Consider the following 21,083-nt stretch of genomic DNA (forward strand, 5'->3'; position numbering starts at 1 on the left):
GTTTCTCTCATTTGTCATAATCAGTAGAAACCTTGCGCTCTCCTAGCAGAGATTTGCAATAAAGCAAAACCTAGATACATAAGGCCATATAGTATGACACTAAATGAAAGGACCTCCAGGATATAGAAACAAAAGCCATAGAATGAGTGATTGTTGTCCTTAATGTACTATGTTGTCTCTCATCTCTTTTGCTGTCCCTTGGTTATCTCATATTGTTCCAGTATTTCACCTTGTTATCTGATATATTGTATAAATGCTTATTTGGTTATTTGAAATTGGATAAGGAAGGGGGGAAAAACAAGATGAGGGGCTGGGGTGGGGGGAGGGAAATGGGGACCAAGACATGAGAAAGGGTATCAATGTATGTGAAATAATGCACCTGCTATCTGGTGACTATAATGTAACCCTTCTATTAATTACAATAAAATATATATATATATATATATATATATATATATATATATATATATATATATATATATATATATATATAGCTATTCAGAGGCTGAGAGCCAAGAATTGTGATTCAAAGCCAGCCTGGACAGGAAAGTCTGTGAAACTTTTATCTCCAGCTAACCAAGACTGAAAACGGTTAGAGCACTGGTTTTGAGTGGAAAAAGCTAAGAGCCAGGGCAGGGAGTGTGGCCTGGTAGTGGGTTCCATTCCCCAGAACCACACACTGGGGGAAAGGAAAACTGGAAGTGGTGCTGTGGCTCAAGTGGCAGAGCGCTAGCCTTGAACAACAACAACAACAAGTGCCCCAGGACAGCGCCCAGGCCCTGAGTTCAAACCCCAGGCCTGGCTGCTCAGGAGATGGAGCTCTGGAGAGCCCGGGGATGGGGGTGCAGACTCTGGAGCTGAATTCCCGGGCTCCTCCAGCTCTGGGGGTGGGGGTGGTGAGGGAGTGGGGAGCCATTTCATGGTGAGAGGAGGGGGGGATCCCTCCACCGATCGGTGCAGGCGCAGAGGCGGGCTGGGGTGGTGGTGGGGGGGGGGGACCCGGGCCTCGGTCCCCTCCCTCGGCCGGTGACATCACCGCATTCCGGTCCCCGGCTCCTCCCGCCCCAGCCAGCCAGCCAGCCGCAGTGACAGGCGAGCCGGGGTGGGGGTGTGGAGAGGGGGGGCCCCCCGGGTGGCGGAGGAGAAGGAAGTCCGTCTGTCCGTGCGTCCGTGCGTCCGTGCGCGCCAGGCCCCAGGCTGCAGCCCGAGACGCACGGTGACCTCCGGGGCTGCGGCCACCCGGAAAACCATGGCTGATGACTTCGGCTTCTTCTCGTCGCCCGACGGCGGGGTCCCCGAGGCGGCGGCGGGGACGGAGGAGGACCCGGCGGCCGCCTTCCTGGCCCAGCAGGAGAGCGAGCTCGCCGGCATCGAGAACGACGACCAGGCCTTCGCCGCAGCACCTGCTGGCGGCCAGGTGGCCTCGGCGCAGCCGGGAGCCGCCGGTGCCGGTGAGTGCGCCCCCGGGCCCGGGGGTGGAGGGGACAGGGAGGGGGGGCACCACGCTCTCCCCTGGGGGACAGTGCGCCTGGGGTCCCCACAGACTCCGGTGGTGGGTGGGGAGCCCCACTTGAGGCCTGCCCCAGGCCAGCCAGGGGGATGTGGGGGGGGGGCTAGGCAGGAAAGAGGGGGGGAATCTTGGAGATGGCAGCCACTGAGGGCCTGGGGCATGAGCTGAGGCCTGAGGAATGGAACATTGCATCCTCAGATCCTCCCCCCCCCCCACTGTCTGTCTGTCTGTCTGACTCTGGAATCCAGCCCCCACCCAGTTCTAAGAGCCTTCCCAAGGCCCTGCTCACCCAGGTTCCCAGCTAAAGTGGTCAAGGTGTGGGCACAGCCCTCCAGCCCGCCCTGGGTGCTTAGTTCTCATCCAGCCAGGGGGAAAAGGAGTGGATACTGGGTGCCCCCCAGAGGGCACAGATTCTCCCTGGGGGACCACCTGCCACCCTTCAGGCACTTGGCTGGGTCTGCCAATCACAGCCAGTGGTTTCAGGGAGTTATTGAGCAGATTGTGGAGATAAAACACAGGCTCAACATGTATACTTTTTTTTTTTTGGTACCTGGCCTAGGGCTTGATCTCAGGGCCTGATCATTGTCCCTGAGCTTTGTAGCTCAAGGCTAATGCTCTAGTATTTGAGCCACAGGCTTACTGTCTGGCTTTTTGCTGGTGCCTTGGAAAGGAAAATCTTCAAGCACTTTCCTGCCCCACCTAGCTTTGAACCTCAATTCCCAGATCTCAGCCTCCTGAGTAGCTAGGATTAAAGATATGAACCACTAGCACCAAGCAACATGGATACAATTTAATAACTAGTGCGTGATATTTCAGGTGTCTAAGACTAGTTCTTTCCCTCCCCCCCCTTTTTTTTTTCTAGTCCTGGGGCTTGAACTCTGGGCTTGATCTCTGTCCCTGAGCTTCTTTTGCTCAAGACTATTGCTCTATCACTTGAGCCACAGTGCCATTTCAGGCTTCATCTGAATAGTTTATTGGAGATAGGAGTTTCAAGGACTGTCTTGCTGGTACTGGCCTTGAACCATAATCCTCAGATCTTGACTTCACCGGTATCCAGCTAGCTCTTCCTATCTAAGGACTGGTCAGGGACAGGCCACACAGGGTTTTTTCAGGGGTCTGTAACCACCAGCTTAGGGGTTTTCCGAAGTTGGTGCAGGGCTGTTGTGTTTGATCACTCCTAGGATTGACTCTGATCCCTGAATCAGGGCATGGGTCCCTCAATAGTATATTTGTCAATGAAGTTCTTGCTCTGATTTTTGGCTAGAAAGAACCATTTCTTTTTCAATTTTTCTTTTCTTTTTTTTTTTTCTTCTTCAATTTTTTTTTTTTTTTTTTGGCCAGACCTGAGCTTGAACTCAGGGCCTGAGCACTGTCCTTGGACTTTCTCAAGGCTAGAGCTCTTCCGCTTGAGCCTCAGCACCACTTCCGGCTTTTTTCTATGTATGTGGTACTGAGGAATCGAACCCGGGTCTTCATGCATGCCAGGCAAGCACTTTAACCACTAAGCCAAACTCCCAGCCCCAAAGAATCATTTCTTAAACTAGTTTAACAACTCCAGGCACTGGTGACTCACAGCTGTAATCCTAGCTACTTAGGAGGGTGAGATCTGAGGATCTTGGTTCGAAGCTAGCCCAGGCAGAAAATGTCTGTGAGACTTTTCTGTTCGATTAACCAGCAAAAAGCCAGAAATGGAGGTGTAAAGCGCCAGGACTGAGCAAAAACATTAAGGGCCAGCATAAAGGCACATGTATGTATAAATAATATATATATACTACTATTATATATATTATATCTATATGTCATGAAGGTAAATAGCACCTCTGTGGTGGTATTTTGGTGATAGCAAACAGATCTTATTTCCTGTTATTGACATTTTGGAGGGGTCCATAGGCTCATTGCATATCTATTATATATATGATGTTTATAATCCAACCACCACGTTTATACTCAGGCAACATTTACTAAGCACCTACTTTTTGCTGCACCCACTGAGAATGTAAAAATGAAGACAGTTCCCAGGAACTGAGGGGTTGAAGCAACTTTCTCCACTTGATATGAGAAATGAACCAGGCCTTCTTGTAACACTGAAGGCCCAGGGAGTCTGAGTCCCTAACACAGGGTCACACAGCTGTGAGGGACTCACGTGAGATTCCAGGCTTACCAGCTCCAGACTCCATGTTGTTTCAACTGTTATATTGAACCAGGCAGTGTTGACTCACACCTATAGTCCTAGCTACTGAGAATTTGAGATCTGAGGGGTCTGAGTTCAAAGTCAGCCTGGACAGAAAAGTCTATGAGACTGTTATCTACAACTAAGCAGAAAAAAAGTTGGAAGTGGAGATGTGGCTGAAGGTGGTATAGAACCCTAACCTTGAGTGAAAAAGCTAAGTTAGAGGCCGGGAGTTTGGCCTAGTGGTTAAAGTGCTTGCCTGGCATGCACGAAGACCCGGGTTCAATTCCTTGGTACCACATACATAGAAAAAAGCCAGAAGTGGTGCTGAGGCTCAAGTGGTAGAGCTCTAGCTTTGAGAAAGTCCAAGGACAGTGCTCAAGCCCTGAGCTCAAGCCCAGGACTGGCAAAAATAAAAAATAAATCAGATTTTAATTGTTTTGTTTCTGTGAGTACTGGGGCTTGAACTCAGGGCCTGGTGCTGTCCCTTCGTTGTTGTTATTGTCGCTTTTTTTTTTTTTTCCACTCAAGGCTGGCACTCTACCCCTTGAGTCATACCACCGCTTCTGGTTTTTCCATAGTTCATTGGAGGATAAGTGTCTCGTAGACTCTATCACTCTGGCTGGCTTACAGGGAGGAGCCTCAGATCTCAGTTTCCTGAGTAGCCTGTGAGCCACTGTGCCACCGGACTTCAATATAGATCTTGTGAAAGACGAGCTCTCTGCCCTTAGCATGGACACCCCCCACCCCCCTCACAGCCATGTCCAAGGCCAAGTTCAAGCCCTGTATCCATTTATCCACACACCCCTGCTTGGGAGACCTCTCCTTCCTTACCCTGCTTAGCTGCTAGGTCCAGGAGCCCCTCCCTAGATTGCAGCACCCCATAAACAAGAAGGACCAGAAGAATTTCAGCTCAGGCCAGCTCTGCTGGTTAGATTTAGCCTGGAAGGATAAGGCCCTGAACCTGAAGTGACAAGGAGAGAGGAGGTGGGGGGGAGGGAGCAGGGGACAAAAACCCAATAATGTGCTTTTTTTTTTTTTCCCCCCCAAGTATGACCAGTGTTCTGCCTTTCTGATTGGCCATCTGGGGCCCTTAGGGGGAGGGATTGTGGCTGGAGGACAGGTTAGCCGGTGATCAGGCAAGAACCTGACCCTCCCAAATCCAGACAAGGCTGAGGGTGTCCGAAGTCTGACTGGACAGAGAAAAATGGCTCTAAAACCAGCCACCAACCAACACTTTTTTTTTAGCAGCTCCAGGTGTCTCAGGGGAGAAAGGTGTCAGTGTCTCAGTAACACAGAGCTGGATCTGTAGCCAGTCTAAGAGCTGGCTACTTTGTTTCCATTTATCCCCCTTGGGAAAGGATCCAAAAAGGCTTATATTATCACACCCAGTTTTTCTGGGCTCTGAGCCTGGTCATGACTTGCTCTGGGTGAGTCTGTTTGCTCCCACTGGGTTTTTTTTGTTGTTTTTTTTTTTTTTTAAATAAGTTCTTAGGAATGTTCTGGACTGTGTCTGCCCTTGTTCTGAGGGAAGCCACACACCCAGAACCATTTGTCTGATTTCTCCCTTGCTTCTGTGTGCTGTGGGGCTCTGATTACGGCCCCGAGATGATAAATGGGTGTTATCAGAAAACGTGGTAGGCCCAAACTTGGTGAATTCTGTGTCTGCTGTATATGGATTCCCAGAGGGCTGAGACTGCATTTCAGAAATGCCTAACTGGACTCGGAGCCTGGGGGCAGGACATCTTCAGAAGGTCAAGGAGGGCACCCAGAGCTGTTTGTGCACAAAGGGTCTGAGACTGCGATTGATCAAGGTTAAAGGAGTCAGCCTGCCTCTCCAACTCCATCCCAACATGCATGGAACTTGAACTCAGGGCCTGGACACTCTTAGCTCAAGACTGGTGCTCTACCACTTGGTAATAAGAGTCTCACAGACTTTCCTGCCTATGCTGGCTTTGAACTACCACATCCTCAGATCTCAGCATCCTGAGTGGCAAGGATTATAAGGCATCCCATTCAAAAAGACCTCACATATAAACCCACATTATTATGAATGGAGCCTGGGGCCTTAAGGAGCTGTTGACAGCCCATGTGGGGCAGGAGAAGAGAGAGGAGATGACTGGGAAAAGTGAATTCGAATTTGAGATTTGCAATCCATCCCTTCAGTCTTTCTAGACCCTGGGCCTTCAGGCCTTAGCCAGGTGGAAGGCCAGTTGCCTCTCTGTGGGGTTCCTTGGTTTTGTGGCTCTTTGCTGGAAGGTACTGTAGGATCTGAGAAGCAAATTACAGGGCCCCAGAGAGCGATTCAGTGTCGACTGAGCCAAGAGTTACTGCTGTCTTATTCTGTGAGGAAGCCCTTTGAAGCTGACAAGGAGATTGTGTCTGGTAAAGGGAAATGCCCGCCTCTGGGGTTTACACATCATTACACAAGAGAGAGCAGGAGATGCCATGTAGTATTTAAGTACACCAAAAGTGAGGCCTTCCTTCATGCCAAGGGAAATTGAAATTTTAGGTGCAGCCAGCTCCAGTGGCTATTCAGGAGACTGAGATTTGAGGTTCAAAGTCAGCTTGAGAAGGGAAGTCCATGAAACTCTGATCTCCAGTACACCACCAAAAAGCTGGAAGTGGCTCTGTGGCTCAAGTGGTGCAGTACCACTCGTGAACAGAGAAGCTAAGGGACACACACATACAAAAATTAAGAAGAAGCAGGTCCAGGCTTTCCAAAGGAAAAGACTTTGGGAACTGGACCTCAGAAAACGAATAGATCCACAAATGATTCTTGCCTTCATGATTGTGATTTTAGGGATTCAGAAGCCTGAGATCCAGAGGATGAAGGTTCAAAGTTAGCCTGGGTAAGAAAGTCCTCAAGAGGGCACGAAGACCCGGGTTCGATTCCTCAGTACCACATACATAGAAAAAAGCCAGAAGTGGTGCTGAGGTTCAAGTGGTAGAGCTCTAGCCTTGAGAAAGTCCAAGGATAGAGTGCTAGCCTTAACCAAAATAAAATAAAATAAAATAAAAGCTCAGGGACAGTTCCCAGGCCCCTGAGTTCAAGCTGTAGAACTTGCCAAAAAAAAACAAAAACAAACCAAAAAAACCAATGTGCGGCCGGGAGTTTGGCCTAGTGGTAGAGTGCTTACCTAGCATGCACGAAGACCTGGTGTTCGATTCCTCGGTACCACATACATAGAAAAAAAGCCAGAAGTGGTACTGTGGCTCAAGTGGTAGAGCTCTAGCCTTGAGAAAATCCAAGGACAGTGCTCAGGCCCTGAGTTCAAGCCCAGGACTGGCAAAAAAAAAAACAACCTATGTGCTAATATACCAGTAATTTCCAAATTTCTAGCACTGAGGAGTCTAAGATAGAAGATCATAAATCTGAGGCTCAAGTGGATCATGCAACAAAACCCTGCCAATAATAATAACAACAACAATACTAATCATCTCTAGAGAGGGAAGTAGAATTTAGAGTTTATGGAAGGAAGTAGGTCAGGATTAATAAGCAGAGCCAGACCTTGAAAGTTCCTCGTAAATCAAGGTGGGAAGTGCTCATTTGGCAAGAATGTGTTGCACGCCCAGCGTGTGTCTGTCAGTGCTCGAAGCTGTGAGGTCTGAGACTGAGACCTTGATTAGGCTGTGTGTGTGTGTGTGTGTGTGTGTGTGTGTGTGTGTGTGTGTGTGTGTGCTGGAACTCAGAGCTTGGGTGCTGTGCAGGTCATATCTCTCCGTTGATTTTTTTTTTTTTGTCACTCCTAGGGCTTGAACTCAGGGCCTGAGCACTGTCCTTGGGCTTTCTCAAGGTTTAGAGCTCTACCACTTGAGCCACAACGCCATTTCTGGCTTTTGGGTGTTTCATTGGAGTTTCATAGACTTTTCTGCCCTGCTTGGCTTGGAACTTAGAACCTCCGATGTCAGCCTCATGAGTCGTTAGGGTGACAGGCCTGAACCATCAGGGCCTGGCTGAGGGGGTCACAGTTAGAGCTGAGGCTGCAGGGTTCGATAACTAATGGAAATCAAGTGAAGTCACAGCTACAATGAAATACAATCCCCGTGGGAGGGGCATGGCACAACCAGGTCAGAAACCCAGGGAGGACCTTGAGTCCTGTCCTACCAGGTGAGACGGTTGCTCAAGGCAGACACAGGCAGAGACGTGTAGAACTCCCTCCCTCATCCCTGGTAACCTGCACCCCAAGTCTGCAGCGCCTCTGCTTCCTCACCAGATACGGGCTCTGCCGACAGCTGTTACCAGTCAGTTAACTTCCTTTAGGTAAGGCACCATTTGTGGCCTGGTAATCTTGGGAAAAAAAAAAAATCACAAATAGCCACTCAATTTGGGATTCTGCAGAGGACTTGTGGACCATAGCATTATGGGACGATGATGAAAAAAATTGTGATTATTAGAGTCTCCTAAGGCATTCCTGCTCAGGCTGGCTTTGAACCATGAGCCTCAGATCTCAGCTTCCTGAGTAGCTGGGATGACACCAGCTCATTTGTGTCTTTGTTCTCTTTCCAGCTGGCTCTGAAGACATGGGGACGACGGTCAATGGCGATGTGTTTCAGGTAGGAAGAGCCGTGGCAGGGACATACTGCGTGGGTCTCAGTGACTTGAGGAGGGGCTTCAAGAGCTGAGCAGTGAACCTTGGGTTGGGAGTGTGGAGGAAGCTTGTGACATGGTTTCTTTTCCTGCGTTGGGGACATTAGTCTCAGGTTGTCTGTGGTGCTCCTGGCCACAAAGGGACAGCTGATGTTTGCCTGTGGTGACCCACGTGGCTCCTTACGTGGACTGAAGTAAGTGCAGCCACTGGAGGTAGGTGGCTTCTGTGGTCACTGTGATGGCTGTGCAAACCTTCTGATCCAGGGATTTCATTTATTTTTTTGTGTGTGTGTGCCACTCCTGGGGCTTGAACTCAGGGCCTGAGCACTGTCCTTGGGCTTTCTCAAGGTTAAAGTTCTATCACTTGAGCCACAGCACCACTTCTAACATTTTTGCAGGTTCATGAGAGAGGAGAATCTCTTGGATTTATTTATCCAGTCTGGCTTTGAACCACATGATCAGCCTTCTGAGTAGTTAGGATTACAGGTATAAACCAGTAGTCCTGGACTTGTGTCCTCAACACTGTATTCAAAACAAAAACAAAAAAACAAAACAACAACAACAAAAAATAAAACATAAACTGAGCAAACCCAGAACAATAATGGCATTTCCAGTCCCCCCACAGATGCAGCGTCCTCACTGACTGGCTCTCAGCCTATGTGAACCATTCGTTCTAACTCAGATTAGGTGGAAAATTCTAGATCCCCAGGCCTGCTGCTGTGGCATCTCCAGAACCCCACCCTCTGGAGGAATTGGCCTCCAGAATCCTGGGGAGAATAAACAATGCATTCTTATGTAAGCGGGATGGGCTGGTACCTAACACAGGAAAACTGGCCAAGTCCCATTTTTGGAAAATTACTCAAGTATCAACAAGCTAGAAAAGCCAACCTTGAAGACTTCATTTGGCCATGTCCTGGCCAGTTGAGCCTGACAGAGCCAAAGAATGAATTGTTACCTTTTTGTGTGAGTGTGTGTGTGTGTGTGTGTGTGTGTGTGTGTGTACATGCTGGGGCTTGAACTCAGGGTTTGGGTACTGTCCTTTCAGCATTTTTGCCAAGATTGGTACCACATGAAACTTAGGCTACCTGATCCTGGGGACACTCACAAAGATTTCCCTTGGTCCTCCAAATTCCAGCCCGCTGTGCTTATATATGGTAGAATAGGATAGTGCCTAGGGCCGGAGTTCAAGCCCTAGGACTGGCAAAAAAAAAAAAAAAAAAAAGTACCTAGAACACTATCAGCAGGTTATTTTTATTTTTCCATTGATCAGAAACTTGAGACTCAGAGAGGCAAAGTGGCTTGTGCATTCACAAAGGCAATAAGTCCCTTCTGGACTTTTCCTTGGTTGGTTAATTTGATTCCTTTGATTTCTCCCTCTTGGCTTGCCCTCGCTGTCTAGCCCCAAGTAGCAATGCTAAATGAGGCAGGACCCTGTGTCCCCCTTCCAGCTATGGGCAATTCTTACTCTGTCTGCTAATAAAAGTGAGCTTATGACTTAGGTACAGGTAGTTCTGCCTGTAATCTTTCAGAGGACACTGAAATATGAGGATTGAAGTTCAAAAGCCAGCCTGGGCAGAAAGTCTGTGAGACTTTTTTTGTGGGTTGGTCGGGCACTGTCCCTGAGCTCTTGAACTCAAGGCTACCACTCTGTCCCTTGAGCCACAGTGCCACTTCTGGTTTTCTGGTGATTCATTGGAGATAAGAGTCCCACAGTTTTTAGTGCTCTGGGCTAGCTTTGAACATCTATCTTCAGATCTCAGTCTCCTGAGTAGCTAGGATGACAGGCGTGAGCCACTGGGCCCGGCTTAAGTCTGTGAGACTCTTATCTCTAATTAGTAACCAAATAAGGCAGAAGTGGACTTGTGGTTTAAATGGTAGAGGGCTAACTTTGAACTTAAAAAGCTTAAGTAGAGGCCGGGAGTTTGGCCTAGTGGTTAAAGTGCTTGCCTAGCATGCACGAAGACCCGGGTTCGATTCCTCCGTACCACATACATAGAAAAAAGCCAGAAGTGGTGCTGAGGCTCAAGTGGTAGAGCTCTAGCCTTGAGAAAGTCCAAGGACAGTGCTCAGGCCCTGAGCTCAAGCCCAGGACTGGCAAAAAAATAAAAAAATAAAAAGCTTAAGTATAGCACCCAAGCTCACAAGTTCAAGCCCTGGGAATGGCAATAGACAAACAAATAAATGTATATATACATATGTATACACGCATATATAATATATTAATATGCCTGGAGTCATATATATATATATATATATATATATATATATATAATTTTTGTGTGTGTGTTTACCAGTCCTGGGGCTTGAACTCAGGGCTCAAGCTCTCACTTGGCTTTTTTTTTTTTTTAAATCACTTGTGGCTGGTACTCTACCCCTTAAGCCACACTTCCAATTCCAGCTTTTTTTTTTTTTTTTTTTTTTGCCAGTTCTGGGCTTGAGCTCAGGGCCTGAGCACTGTCCTTGGACTTTCTCAAGGCTAGAGCTCTACCACTTGAGCCTCAGCACCACTTCCAGCTTTTTCTATATATGTGGTACCAAGGAATCGAACCCAGGTCTTCATGCATGCTAGGCAAGCACTTTAACCACTAGGCCAAGTTCCTGGCCCCCCAGCTTTTTTTTTTTTTTTTGCTGGTTGGATGTATGAGTCTCTAGGTTTTATCTACTTGGGCTGACTTAGAATCAGGATTCTCAGATGTCAGCTTCCTGAGGAGTTAGATTGCAGGTCACCAGACCATGCTCCAAGGCTGGTTTTGCCCTTTTGTCTTTTCTTCAGTCTTTGCTGGGCCACTAAGGGAAATCCAACAAACCCTATCCCCTACAAAATGGTCTGAGGGCAAGTTGATCCATACCTATTCCAAATTCAGTTGGCCTGGATCAGGGCAGGGATAGGGTCAGGAGGCCCCCTGCTGGACATTCTCCTTGATTCTAGCCTCCTTCATAATTCTCTTGTTTTCTCACATACTCCCATCATCCCTTGAGCTGCTTAGAGGAATCAGTGGCTCATCCCGGGCTTAGCCTGAGCTGGTCAATCTGGACAATGGATGGATACGCTCATCCTCCGGCTGTCCCTGGCATCAGAGCACAAGCTTGACCACCATGATCCATAGAGGCTCTCAGAAGGTTGGCTAGAAAGCTGGGCCAGCATTCTCTCATCCTGGCTTGGCCTTCTGCCTTCTGAGTCACAAAAGCTAGACCATCAGCACACGGGTGTATTTGTGATTTCCGTGCCTGCCCCCCTTCTTGTGATCCCTGCTGTGTTACTGCAGGAGGCTATTGTATATTTTACTTTCACTTGCCATTCTTGAAAGCCAAGCTGCCAGGAAAGAAACTGCCTCAACTCTCATTGCCCAGGGAGTGGTCAAATAGGGACTTAAAGCCCAGTCTCTGATTGCTAATGGCTCAACTCTGCAATGCTAGCGACTCAAGAAGCTGCGCTCTGAGGATCGAGATTCAATGCCAGTCTAAGGAGATTCTTATCTCCAATAAACTACCCATAAAAAGCCAGGAATAGAGCTGTAACTCAAGTGCTAGACTTGAGTACAAAAGTTCAGGGACAGTACCTAGGTCCAGACTTAAAGTCCCAGAACCAGCTTGCAAAGATACACTGATCAGAGATTAGAAAGTGATAAAAGGCCAGAGCGTGGGGTGGCTCTGTGAAGTTCTTCTTAGCCTAGACAAGGTCCTAGGTTCGATTCCACAGCATGGCAAAAGTAGTAATCAGGAAGACAAAAAGGAAGCCCAAATCAAATGATTTGAGTCCATACTGTTTTACTCTGTAATGAGGATATCACACCAGCCATTCTGGGAATCCTGTGCTTGCTTCTCACTGACCAAGTGACCTTGGCACTCTGGAGGTGCAGTTTTCATCCCTATAAAACAAGAGTAATAAAAGTCTCCATGTAAGAATTGTAACGATCAAAGACATTCGTTTCGTTGCAAGTGCTCTTGCCATCATAATTACAGGTCAGGCCTCCTGGAGAGGGTTGACCTTGAGGACAGGGTTCACAGAAAGCTGTTTTCTGGCCGACCTCCCTCACTCTGTCCATTTGGTAGCATCTATGTATTTAAAGACCTTCCCAGCTAGGCACTGATGGCTCACACCTACAATCCTAGCTACTCAGGAGGCTCAGATCTGAGGATGGAGGTTCCAGGTTAGCCTGGCAGGAAAGTTCATGAGACTTCCCACCCCGCCCCCAACCCAGTCCTGGGGCTTGAACTCAGTACCTGGGCACTCTTCCCAAGCTTCAAGGCTACTGCTCTACCACTTGAACCACAGTGCCACTTCCAGCTTTCTCTGTTTCAAACCCAGGGCTTCATGCATGCTAGGTAAGCACTCTACCACTAGGCCAAACTCCCAGCCCAGACTTTTATCTTCATTTAATCACAGAAAAAGCAAAAATTGGTGTTGCAGTTCCAGTGGTAGAGGGCTAGCCTTGAGCAAAAGCAGCTTATGGCTAGAGGGATAGAGCTCAAGCCTGGAGTTCAAGGCCCAGGATCAGGTTGGGGGGGGTAGGGGGTGGGGGAGAGCTTTTCAGACTGGGTGCCAATGGCTCATATCTGTAATCCTAGCTACTTTGGAGGCTGAGATCTGAGGATCACAACTCCAGCCTGGTTAGGAAATGTTTGGAGACTCTTTTTGATTTATATATTTATTTTGTGGATCATGGGGCTTGAACTCTGGGCCTGGACACTGTCCCTGAGCTCTTCAGCTTAAGGCTACCGCCCCACCCTTGAGCTTCCTGTTTTCTAGTTGTTAATTGGAGATAAGAGTCTCTGTGTCTTTAGTGCCTGGGCTGGCTTTGAACTGCAATCCTCAGATCTCAGCCTGAGTAGCTAGGATGACAGGCAAGAACCATCGTGCCTGGCTCCAAGAGACTCTTATCTCTACTAAATCACAAAAACAAAACAACAACAACAAAAAGACTGGAAGTGGAATTGTGGCTGACTTGATTGAACACTACTAGCCTTGAGCAAAGAAGCAGTGCTAGTGTCTTGAGGCTCTAATCTTAGCTACTCAGGAGGCTGTGAGCTGAGGATCATGCTTCAAAGCCAGCCCAGGCTTCTGGGGAGGACTGTGGACTGGCAGAGGGCATAGCCACAGGGGAATTAGAGGTCGTCTGAAGCTGTCACGTTGTCCTGATGTGTGAGGAGGGGCTGATGGACAGCAGGGCAGGTGTGACCGGCTATGGGCAACACTGTGTGTTTATATCCTAGGAAGCTAATGGTCCTGCAGATGGCTATGCTGCAATTGCCCAGGCAGACAGATTGACTCAGGAGCCAGAGAGCATCCGCAAATGGAGAGAGGAACAGAAGAAACGCCTGCAAGAGCTGGGTGAGGGCAGGGCAGTTGAGCTCAGGGCAGGGCTCAGTGGGGTTGGCTGGTGTGCTTGGAGTGGGCGGGGCCGGCGAGAGCTAGCTCAGTGGGGTTGGCTGGTGTGTTGGGAGTGGGCGGGGCCGGCGAGAGCTAGCTCAGTGGGGTTGGCTGGTGTGCTGGGAGTGGGCGGGGCTGGCGAGAGCTAGCTCAGTGGGGTTGGCTGGTGTGCTGGGAGTGGGCGGGGTTAGTGAGAGCTGGCTCCACGGGTTGGCTGATGTGCTGGGGGTGGGAGGGACTGGTGAAAGCCAACTCCATGGATTGGCTGATGTGCTGGGGACGGATGGGAAAGTCTTGGGGGTCTTGGCATCCCATTTTGCCCTAGTGTGGATTGGGGGAGGGTGGGCTCAGGAGTGATTGCCAGGGCAGCCGTGCCCACAGCTGAGCTGCCACTCATTCTCCTGTTGGGTGGCAGATGCTGCCTCCAAGGTGACAGAGCAGGAGTGGCGGGAGAAAGCCAAGAAGGACCTGGAAGAGTGGAACCAGCGTCAGTGCGAACAAGTGGAGAAGAACAAGATTAATAACAGGTAAGAGGAGGCCTAGGGGACATAGGAATTATGGGAACGGAAGCTTTGGGGATGCCACGGAGACAGGAAGGACAGGATGGATGTTGTTGGGCACTGTGCTGCGATGAGTGATTTGGGGAGGCTGGAGCATATTGGAGGAGATGCTTGCTTACACCCCCAGGGTCAGTTCCATGGGTGGGGGGGCGGATGAGAGACTGGGGAGGTCCGAGGCCTCCAGAGCCTGTTCTAGGGGGGACAAAAGGAAGCAGGGCTGGTAGTGCTCTACCACTTGGGGCCACAGCTTTGCTTCTGTATTTTGTTTTGGTGGTTAATTGGAGATGAGACTCTCATAGACTTTCCTGCCTAGACTGGCTTTGAACTGTGATGCTCAGATCTCAGCCTCCTGAGTAATTAGGAGACAGACAGAAGCCACCAGCACAGCTTCCTTTGGCTTTTTTTTTTTGCTTGAAGTTAGTTGTCTACCACTTGAGCCTACAGCTCCTTTTCTGGATTTTTGCTGGTTAATTGAAGATAAGAAGCTTATGGACTTTCCTGACTGAATGCTGAATGCTGTTCGGCAGACTCTGTCTTGGCCTCTTCATGGCACTAAGATCTTTTTAGACAGACACTGGGAAGTTGCCACAATTTGTGTTTCAAAAAATTTGGCATGCTGGGCTGAAGACTGGACACTGGGGAGCGAGAGATAATGAGAACCCCCACCATGGCCTCAGAGAGCTCAGAGGAGAAGCTGGAACATGTAAAGTGGATGTTGGAGACAGAGGGGCCACAGAAGCAAGGGAAGAAAAGGAGTAGGCTGGCGAGAAATGCATGCATTTGAAGACTGGGGCTTTGAAATATGCCTAGGAGTGCGTTTGAAGGAAAGGACGGTGTAAAAGAGTACATTCTAGACCTGGTAGGAGAGAAAGGGTATGTGCTGGCCACAGGAAGTAGAGGGACACTGGGATGCAGGACAGGTTGGAAGCATCCCTTTGGGAGGGACTTCGAGAACTGAGTGATGAGGAGACATGAAACGTTTCCAACAAGAGAGGCGTCCAATCAGAACTGAGTTCTAGAAAGATTCCAGTAGCCAGGGAAGAAAGTAAGATTCCCATGTTCCTCTCTGGGGCTGTGGAGAGTCGCTGATTTTCCAAAACCATGCTTCCTAACACGTTGCTTACTGGAGATACTAACACTGTCTCTCTTTCTCTTTAACCCTCTGTCTGCTTGTCCTGCTGTCGGTCTTCCCCCACCTAACCTCTTTCCTTCAAGGATCGCTGACAAAGCATTCTACCAGCAGCCAGACGCTGACATCATCGGCTACGTGTACGTGATTACTTTGTTCTCTGTCCAGGGAGCTGCAGAGAGGGGAGAACAGAGGGGTGGGAGTTTATTTTTCACTTTCTGTCGGGTGTGGGACTTGAACTCAGGGCCTGGGTGCCATCCCTAAGCTTTTCCGCTCAAGGCTAGCACTCTACCACTTCAATTTTCTGATGGTTAATTGGAAATAAAAGTCTCACGGATTTTCCTGCCCTACCTGGCTTTGAACCACCATGCTCAAGGTCACAGCCTCCTGAGTAGCTAGGATGATAAACATAAACCTCCAGCACCTGGCTTGTTTACTGATTTACTTTGTGTTGGTACTGTGGCTTGAACTCAGAGCCTGGGTGCCGTCCCTTAGCGTCTTTGTTCAAGGCAGGTACTCTACCACTTGACTCATAGCTCTACTTTTGGCTTTTTGATGGTTACTTGGAGATAGGAATCTCAGGGATTTTCCTGCCCAGGTTGGCTTTGAACCATGATCCTCAGATCTCAGCTTCCTCAGTTGCTAGGAGTACAGGCGGGTGTCACTAGCTCCCAGGTTCTGGAATCTTCTGCTTGGGATTCAAGTGCATGTTAGCTGGGACTTGAAACTGTGATCTGAGCAGGAGACAGATCCCAGAACGAGAGCTGGCACTAATCCTGACCTTTATCCCTCCATTTTCTCGGCAGCTTTATAAATGCAACCTCTGCAGGGTAACAGCAGAGAAAAGAACTTGCTGGTCAGTTCCATGTGGGAGAGGAAAAGGGCAAGACTGCCCAGTTCCTGGTCTCACATGCTTGTGGGGGTAGGTGGGATAAAGGGATCCCTTATTGGAGAAAATAAACATGAACCAGAAGGCACTGGAGGCTTAAAAACTTAAGAGATGCTTTCATTTTTTTATATTTATTTATTTATTTTGCCAGTGCTGGGGTTTGAACTTAGGGCTTAAATACCAGGCAATGCCCCACCCATACCTACTTTTGCTTAGCCTTTCTTTTTTTCGTGTGTGTGTTGTTATTTTTTATTGTTATTTATTTATTTTGTGGTCAGTTGTGGGGCTTGAACTCAGGGCCTGGCTACCCTGAGCTTTTTTTGCTCAAGGCCAGCTCTCTATCACTTTTAGCCACAGGGCCATTTCCAGTTTTCTGCAAGTTAACTGGAGATAAGTCTCATGGATTTTCCTGCCCTGGGCTGACTTTGAATCCAGGTCGTCAGATCTCATCCTCCTGAGTAGCTAGGATGACAGGCGTGAGCCACCAACTCCTAGCAACAGGAGCTGTTCATGTGAACATGGCTTCTTCCCTTCTCTCCCCAACCTGGACCCCACCCTCCACCATGAACCCCAGTCATCTAGGTTTAAAAGTCCAGCTCCAACCATGACTACTCAGACCTCGGATGGCATGCAGGTCTCCTCTTGGGTTGCCTAATTGATTGCTCTGGCAGTCTGGAAGGTGGAGTTGGGGATTCTGAATTGGCAGGGGACATGCGGGAATTTCTGATCGTTGTCTGGCTGTGTGAGTGTGTGCCCAGTATTTCCAAGCAACCTAGGCTGCTGTCTGAGCTTACCCTTACCTTGCACAACAAAGGGCAGAACAGTGCAATGGTCTTCCTCTCCTTCCTTCTGGTCCTTCTTCCTCCTGAGGCTGCCACTGTCTGGTCAAATAGCAATAAGATATACACATTCCCTACTTCATGTTTCCTTGGTTTGGAGTGCATTCTGGTAAGAGCCACGTTGGGATGATTCTTGGGGCTCTGATGCCACCCTTGCTGGCAGAGCCAGGGACTATCCAAGAGACTGGAAATCTCCAGTTGGAGTTCAGAGGGTGAAAGAATCCTGGCCCCTGTCATCCTAGCTACTCAAGAAGCTGAGATTGGAAGATTGTAGCTCAAAGCCAGCACAGGCAAGGAAATTTGTCAGTCTTTTATCCCCTCACTCCCAAAGCCAGAAATGAGTGGAAAAAGCTAAGGGTCAATGCCCCAGACCCTGTAGAACAACACATTTTTTTTTTTTTTAATGAATAGAAATCTCCTCAGGGTGGCTGAGAGTTTGGCCTAATGGTAAAGTGCTTGCCTAGCATTCATGATGGCCCAGGTTCGAGTCCTCGGTACCACATACAGAGAAAAAAAAAGCTGGAAGTGGTGTTGTGGTTCAAGTGGTAGAGCATTAGCCTTGGGAAAAGCCCAAGGACAGTGCTCAGGCCTTGAGTTCAAACCCCATGACTGGCAAAAAAAAAAGAAAGAAAAAGAAAGTGATCTATTTTTAAAAAAAAAAAGAAAAAAGAAATCTCCTCAGGAAAGAAAAAGGCTCTTTGGGAATCCTTGCTGACCCGAGAAGTCACAACCAACTTTTCACCCTAAGAATCCTCTCTGTTTATTGTTTTGTGCCAGTCCTGGGGCTTGAACTCAGGGCTTGAGCACTGTCCTTGGACTTTCTGAAAGCTAGAGCTCTACCACTTGAGCCTCAGCACCACTTCCGGCTCTTTTTTCTATGTATGTGGTACCAAGGAATTGAACCCGGGTCCTCGGGCATGCTAGGCAAGCACTCTACCAGTAGGCCAAACTCCAGGCCCTACTTCTGGCTTTTTGTGGTTCATTGGAGATAAATCTCATACATTTTTTTAACCCCAGCTGGCTTCGAACCATGATCCTCAGATCTCAGCTTCCCGAGTAGCTAGGATGACAGACATGATCCACCAGGGCCCAGACTTGGTTTCCTTGTATGACAAAAGCTGTGATGAGCACAGGGTTTGGGAGGGATGACAGACAGATCCCTCCCATCATAAAACCTTGTCTCTTCTCCCTCCACAGGGCATCGGAAGAGGCTTTTGTGAAGGAATCGAAGGAGGAGACGCCTGGCACAGAATGGGAGAAGGTGGCCCAGCTGTGTGACTTCAATCCTAAGAGTAGCAAGCAGTGCAAAGACGTGTCAAGGCTGCGTTCGGTGCTCATGTCCCTAAAGCAGACGCCGCTGTCCCGCTAGATAGCTGCCAGAAGCACAGCCACAGGGAGTGAGCCATACTGGGTCAGAGGAGAAGCAGTTGCTTGGGTCATGGGGAAAGACTTCCCCTGGCAGCTGCTACACACAGCCTGTTCCGTTCCTCTCCATCTCCTGGGATTGGAAGGGGGTGGGGGGGTCCCCATCCCTCTCATCCTTCTCTCCTTTCTGGCCCTGTGGTCAAGCCCCTCCTGCCTCCCCCTGAGTCTGGTCAATTGTGCCTGTCCTTCCTGATTTTTTTTTTTTCTTGGCTTAAAGGGGTGTGTTGTTAATTCTTTTTACACTTATTTATTATCATCCTCATTTCTCTGGAAGCCACAACTGGTGTCAGGGCTCAGTTTGTGCTCAGATTTTTCTGCCTCCCCCTCCGCCCCCCGCCTAGCTTAATGGCATTAGAGATGATGTATATTATCCTTGGACACCTGGGAGATAGTTAATCTTGCACAGAATACTTTATTACAGCCTGATTGTTAACCATGTCTGAGGCAGAGACTATATAGCTGAGTTCTGGTTGGTCTTGCTTGTCATTCTAGCTACTCAGGAGGCTGAGATCTGAGGATCACAGTTCAAAGCCAGCCTGGGCACCAAAGTCCATGAGACTCTTATCTCCAATGAATCACCAGAAAACCAGAAGTGGTACTGTGGCTCAAGTGGTAGGGTGGTAGAGGGATACTGCCCAGGCCCAGAGTTCAAGTCTCACAACAGACAAAAACCAAACAAAACAAAAACAAATAAGTACAGCCAAAGACATCAAGGCTCGCAGAGGAAGTGGTCAACTCGGACGTTTCTGATTGTGGCTTCTAAGCTTGGGTGAGAACTAGCCAAGGTAGCTCTTGCCAGACTCTGCTTGGGGCTGTCTATTTGCCTCCCTTTCGAGCTTGTGTCTTCCTGAGGATTTAGGATAAATAACCATCAACCACACCTTCTTCCCCCCTTCAGTACAGGCAGTAAACAGGATGGGTAAACCATTGTGATTGTTACTGTGTCAAAAAAATGTTTGCATAACTGCCAACAATTTGCATTCCCAAGGGCTGCTGTAACAAAGTACCACAAACCGGTTGGCTCAGAACATTGATTGTCTCCATTCTGCTGGCTTCAAGTGTAAGGTGGAATTGTCATCAGAGCCCCTCCCCCCTGGGATATTAGGAAAGGAAGGGATCCTTGTCTCTTTCCTTGCCTCTGGTGGCTCAGGCTTTCCTGGACTTACAGATATTTCTGTTGTCACATGGATTCTTTTTTTTTTTTTTTTTTTTTTTGCCAGTCCTGTGGCTGGAACTCAGAGCCCTCAGTACTGTCACTGAGATTTCTCAAGAGCTCTACTACTTGAGCCACAGCACCACTTGTGGCTTTTTCAATGTATGTGGTACTGAGGAATCGAACCTTGGTCTTTGTGCATGCTAGGCGAGCACTCTACCACTAAGTCAAACTCCTAGCCCCTATCATGTGGACTCTTTATCTCCATGTGGCCTCTTCGTATCTACATGTCCTCTGGCTTCAGAGTGAACTGTGGTTACATTGTCACTTTTCTTTTTTGGGTGTTGGCCCTAGGGCTTGTACACAGGGTCTATGTGTTGTCCCTGAGCTTTTTCACTCAAGGCTGTCACTCTACCACTTATGCCACAGCTCCACTTCTGGCCCTTTGGTGGTTCACTGCAGATAAAACTTCCACAGGCAAGGGCCGGGAGTTTGGCCTAGTGGTAGAGTGCTTGCCTAGCATGCATGAAGACCCAGGTTCAATTCCTCGGTACCACATACATAGAAAAAAGCTGAAAGTGGTGCTGAGGCTTAACTGGTAGAGCTCTAGCCTTGAGAAAGTCCAAGGACAGTGCCCAGGCCCTGAGCTCAAGCCCAGGACTAGCAAGAAACAAAACAACAACAACAAAAAACAAAACAAAAAACAAACAACCAAAAAAACTTCCAGACTTTTTTAACTGGGCTGGCTTTGAACTCCAATCCTCAGATCTTAGCCTTCTAGGTCATCCTAGGATTACAGGTGTGAGCCACTGGTACCTTGCTCCCTTGTGAAAACTGAATTGGGGCTCGGTCTTATATCCTCATCTGACTCTTACCTATTGCCCAATATAGTCACATTTTCAGGATCTGGGAGGAACAACCTTTTTCTGGGGGTGGAGACACAATAACACTAGTTCTTACAAATAATGGTCACCCTCTAAAAGTTCTCTGGTCCTCATCTTTCCATCTCTGTGTGTATGTACTAGAGATGGAATTTAGGGCCTGGGGACTATTGCCTAACTTTTTTTTTTTTGCCAGTCCTGGGCTTGAGCTCAGGGCCTGAGCACTGTCCTTGGACTTTCTCAAGGCTAGCGCTCTACCACTTGAGCCTCAGCACTACTTCCGGCTTTTTGCTATGTATGTGGGGTACTGAGGAATTGAACCCGGGTCTTCGTGCATGCTAGGCAAGCACTCTACCACTAGGCCAAACTCCCGGCCCCTTGAGCTCACATCTTGACTTGCTGCTTGGATGACAAATGAGTGTTTCTGCACTTTGCCATCTGGGCCGCTTGGAACTGCAATCCTCAGATCTCAAGCCTTCCGAGTAGCTAGGATTACAGGCGTGAATCACTGGTGCTCGTCCTTTCCTTGTTTCTTGAGATCCAGAGTGATTACCCTGTACTTGTC

General features: G+C 48.6%; 1 protein-coding gene across 2 annotated transcripts; it reads left to right on the top strand.

Moving 5' to 3' along the window:
- The first annotated feature begins 1,139 nt into the window (after nucleotides 1-1,139).
- Cltb (clathrin light chain B) lies at nucleotides 1,140-19,412 on the top strand. 2 transcript variants are annotated; one of them, XM_090325494.1, is made up of 6 exons: nucleotides 1,140-1,451; nucleotides 8,191-8,237; nucleotides 13,486-13,603; nucleotides 14,058-14,169; nucleotides 15,418-15,471; nucleotides 18,257-19,412. In XM_090325494.1, exons 1-6 carry the CDS (start codon nucleotides 1,250-1,252, stop codon nucleotides 18,426-18,428), a joined length of 705 nt encoding a protein of 234 aa, XP_090181620.1. In that variant the 5' UTR covers nucleotides 1,140-1,249; the 3' UTR covers nucleotides 18,429-19,412. The 2 variants fall into 2 exon arrangements, with proteins under 2 accessions (XP_090181620.1, XP_090181619.1); XM_090325493.1 differs by lacking the exon at nucleotides 15,418-15,471 and having other exon boundaries at nucleotides 1,164-1,451.
- Nucleotides 19,413-21,083: the final 1,671 nt, after the last annotated feature.

This window comes from Megascapheus bottae, chromosome 38 (genome assembly GCF_031878675.1).
Source record: "Megascapheus bottae isolate mThoBot1 chromosome 38, mThoBot2.hap1, whole genome shotgun sequence".
Lineage (NCBI taxonomy): Eukaryota > Metazoa > Chordata > Mammalia > Rodentia > Geomyidae > Megascapheus > Megascapheus bottae.

Excerpts from the sequence above, each read along its gene's own strand:
- Cltb (XM_090325494.1), top strand. The coding sequence starts at position 1,250 with ATGGCTGATGACTTCGGCTTCTTCTCGTCGCCCGACGGCGGGGTCCCC. Across the intron at positions 13,604-14,057 it reads GAAACGCCTGCAAGAGCTGG|ATGCTGCCTCCAAGGTGACA; the intron begins GTGAGGGCAGGG and ends GTTGGGTGGCAG. Across the intron at positions 14,170-15,417 it reads AAGAACAAGATTAATAACAG|GATCGCTGACAAAGCATTCT; the intron begins GTAAGAGGAGGC and ends CTTTCCTTCAAG.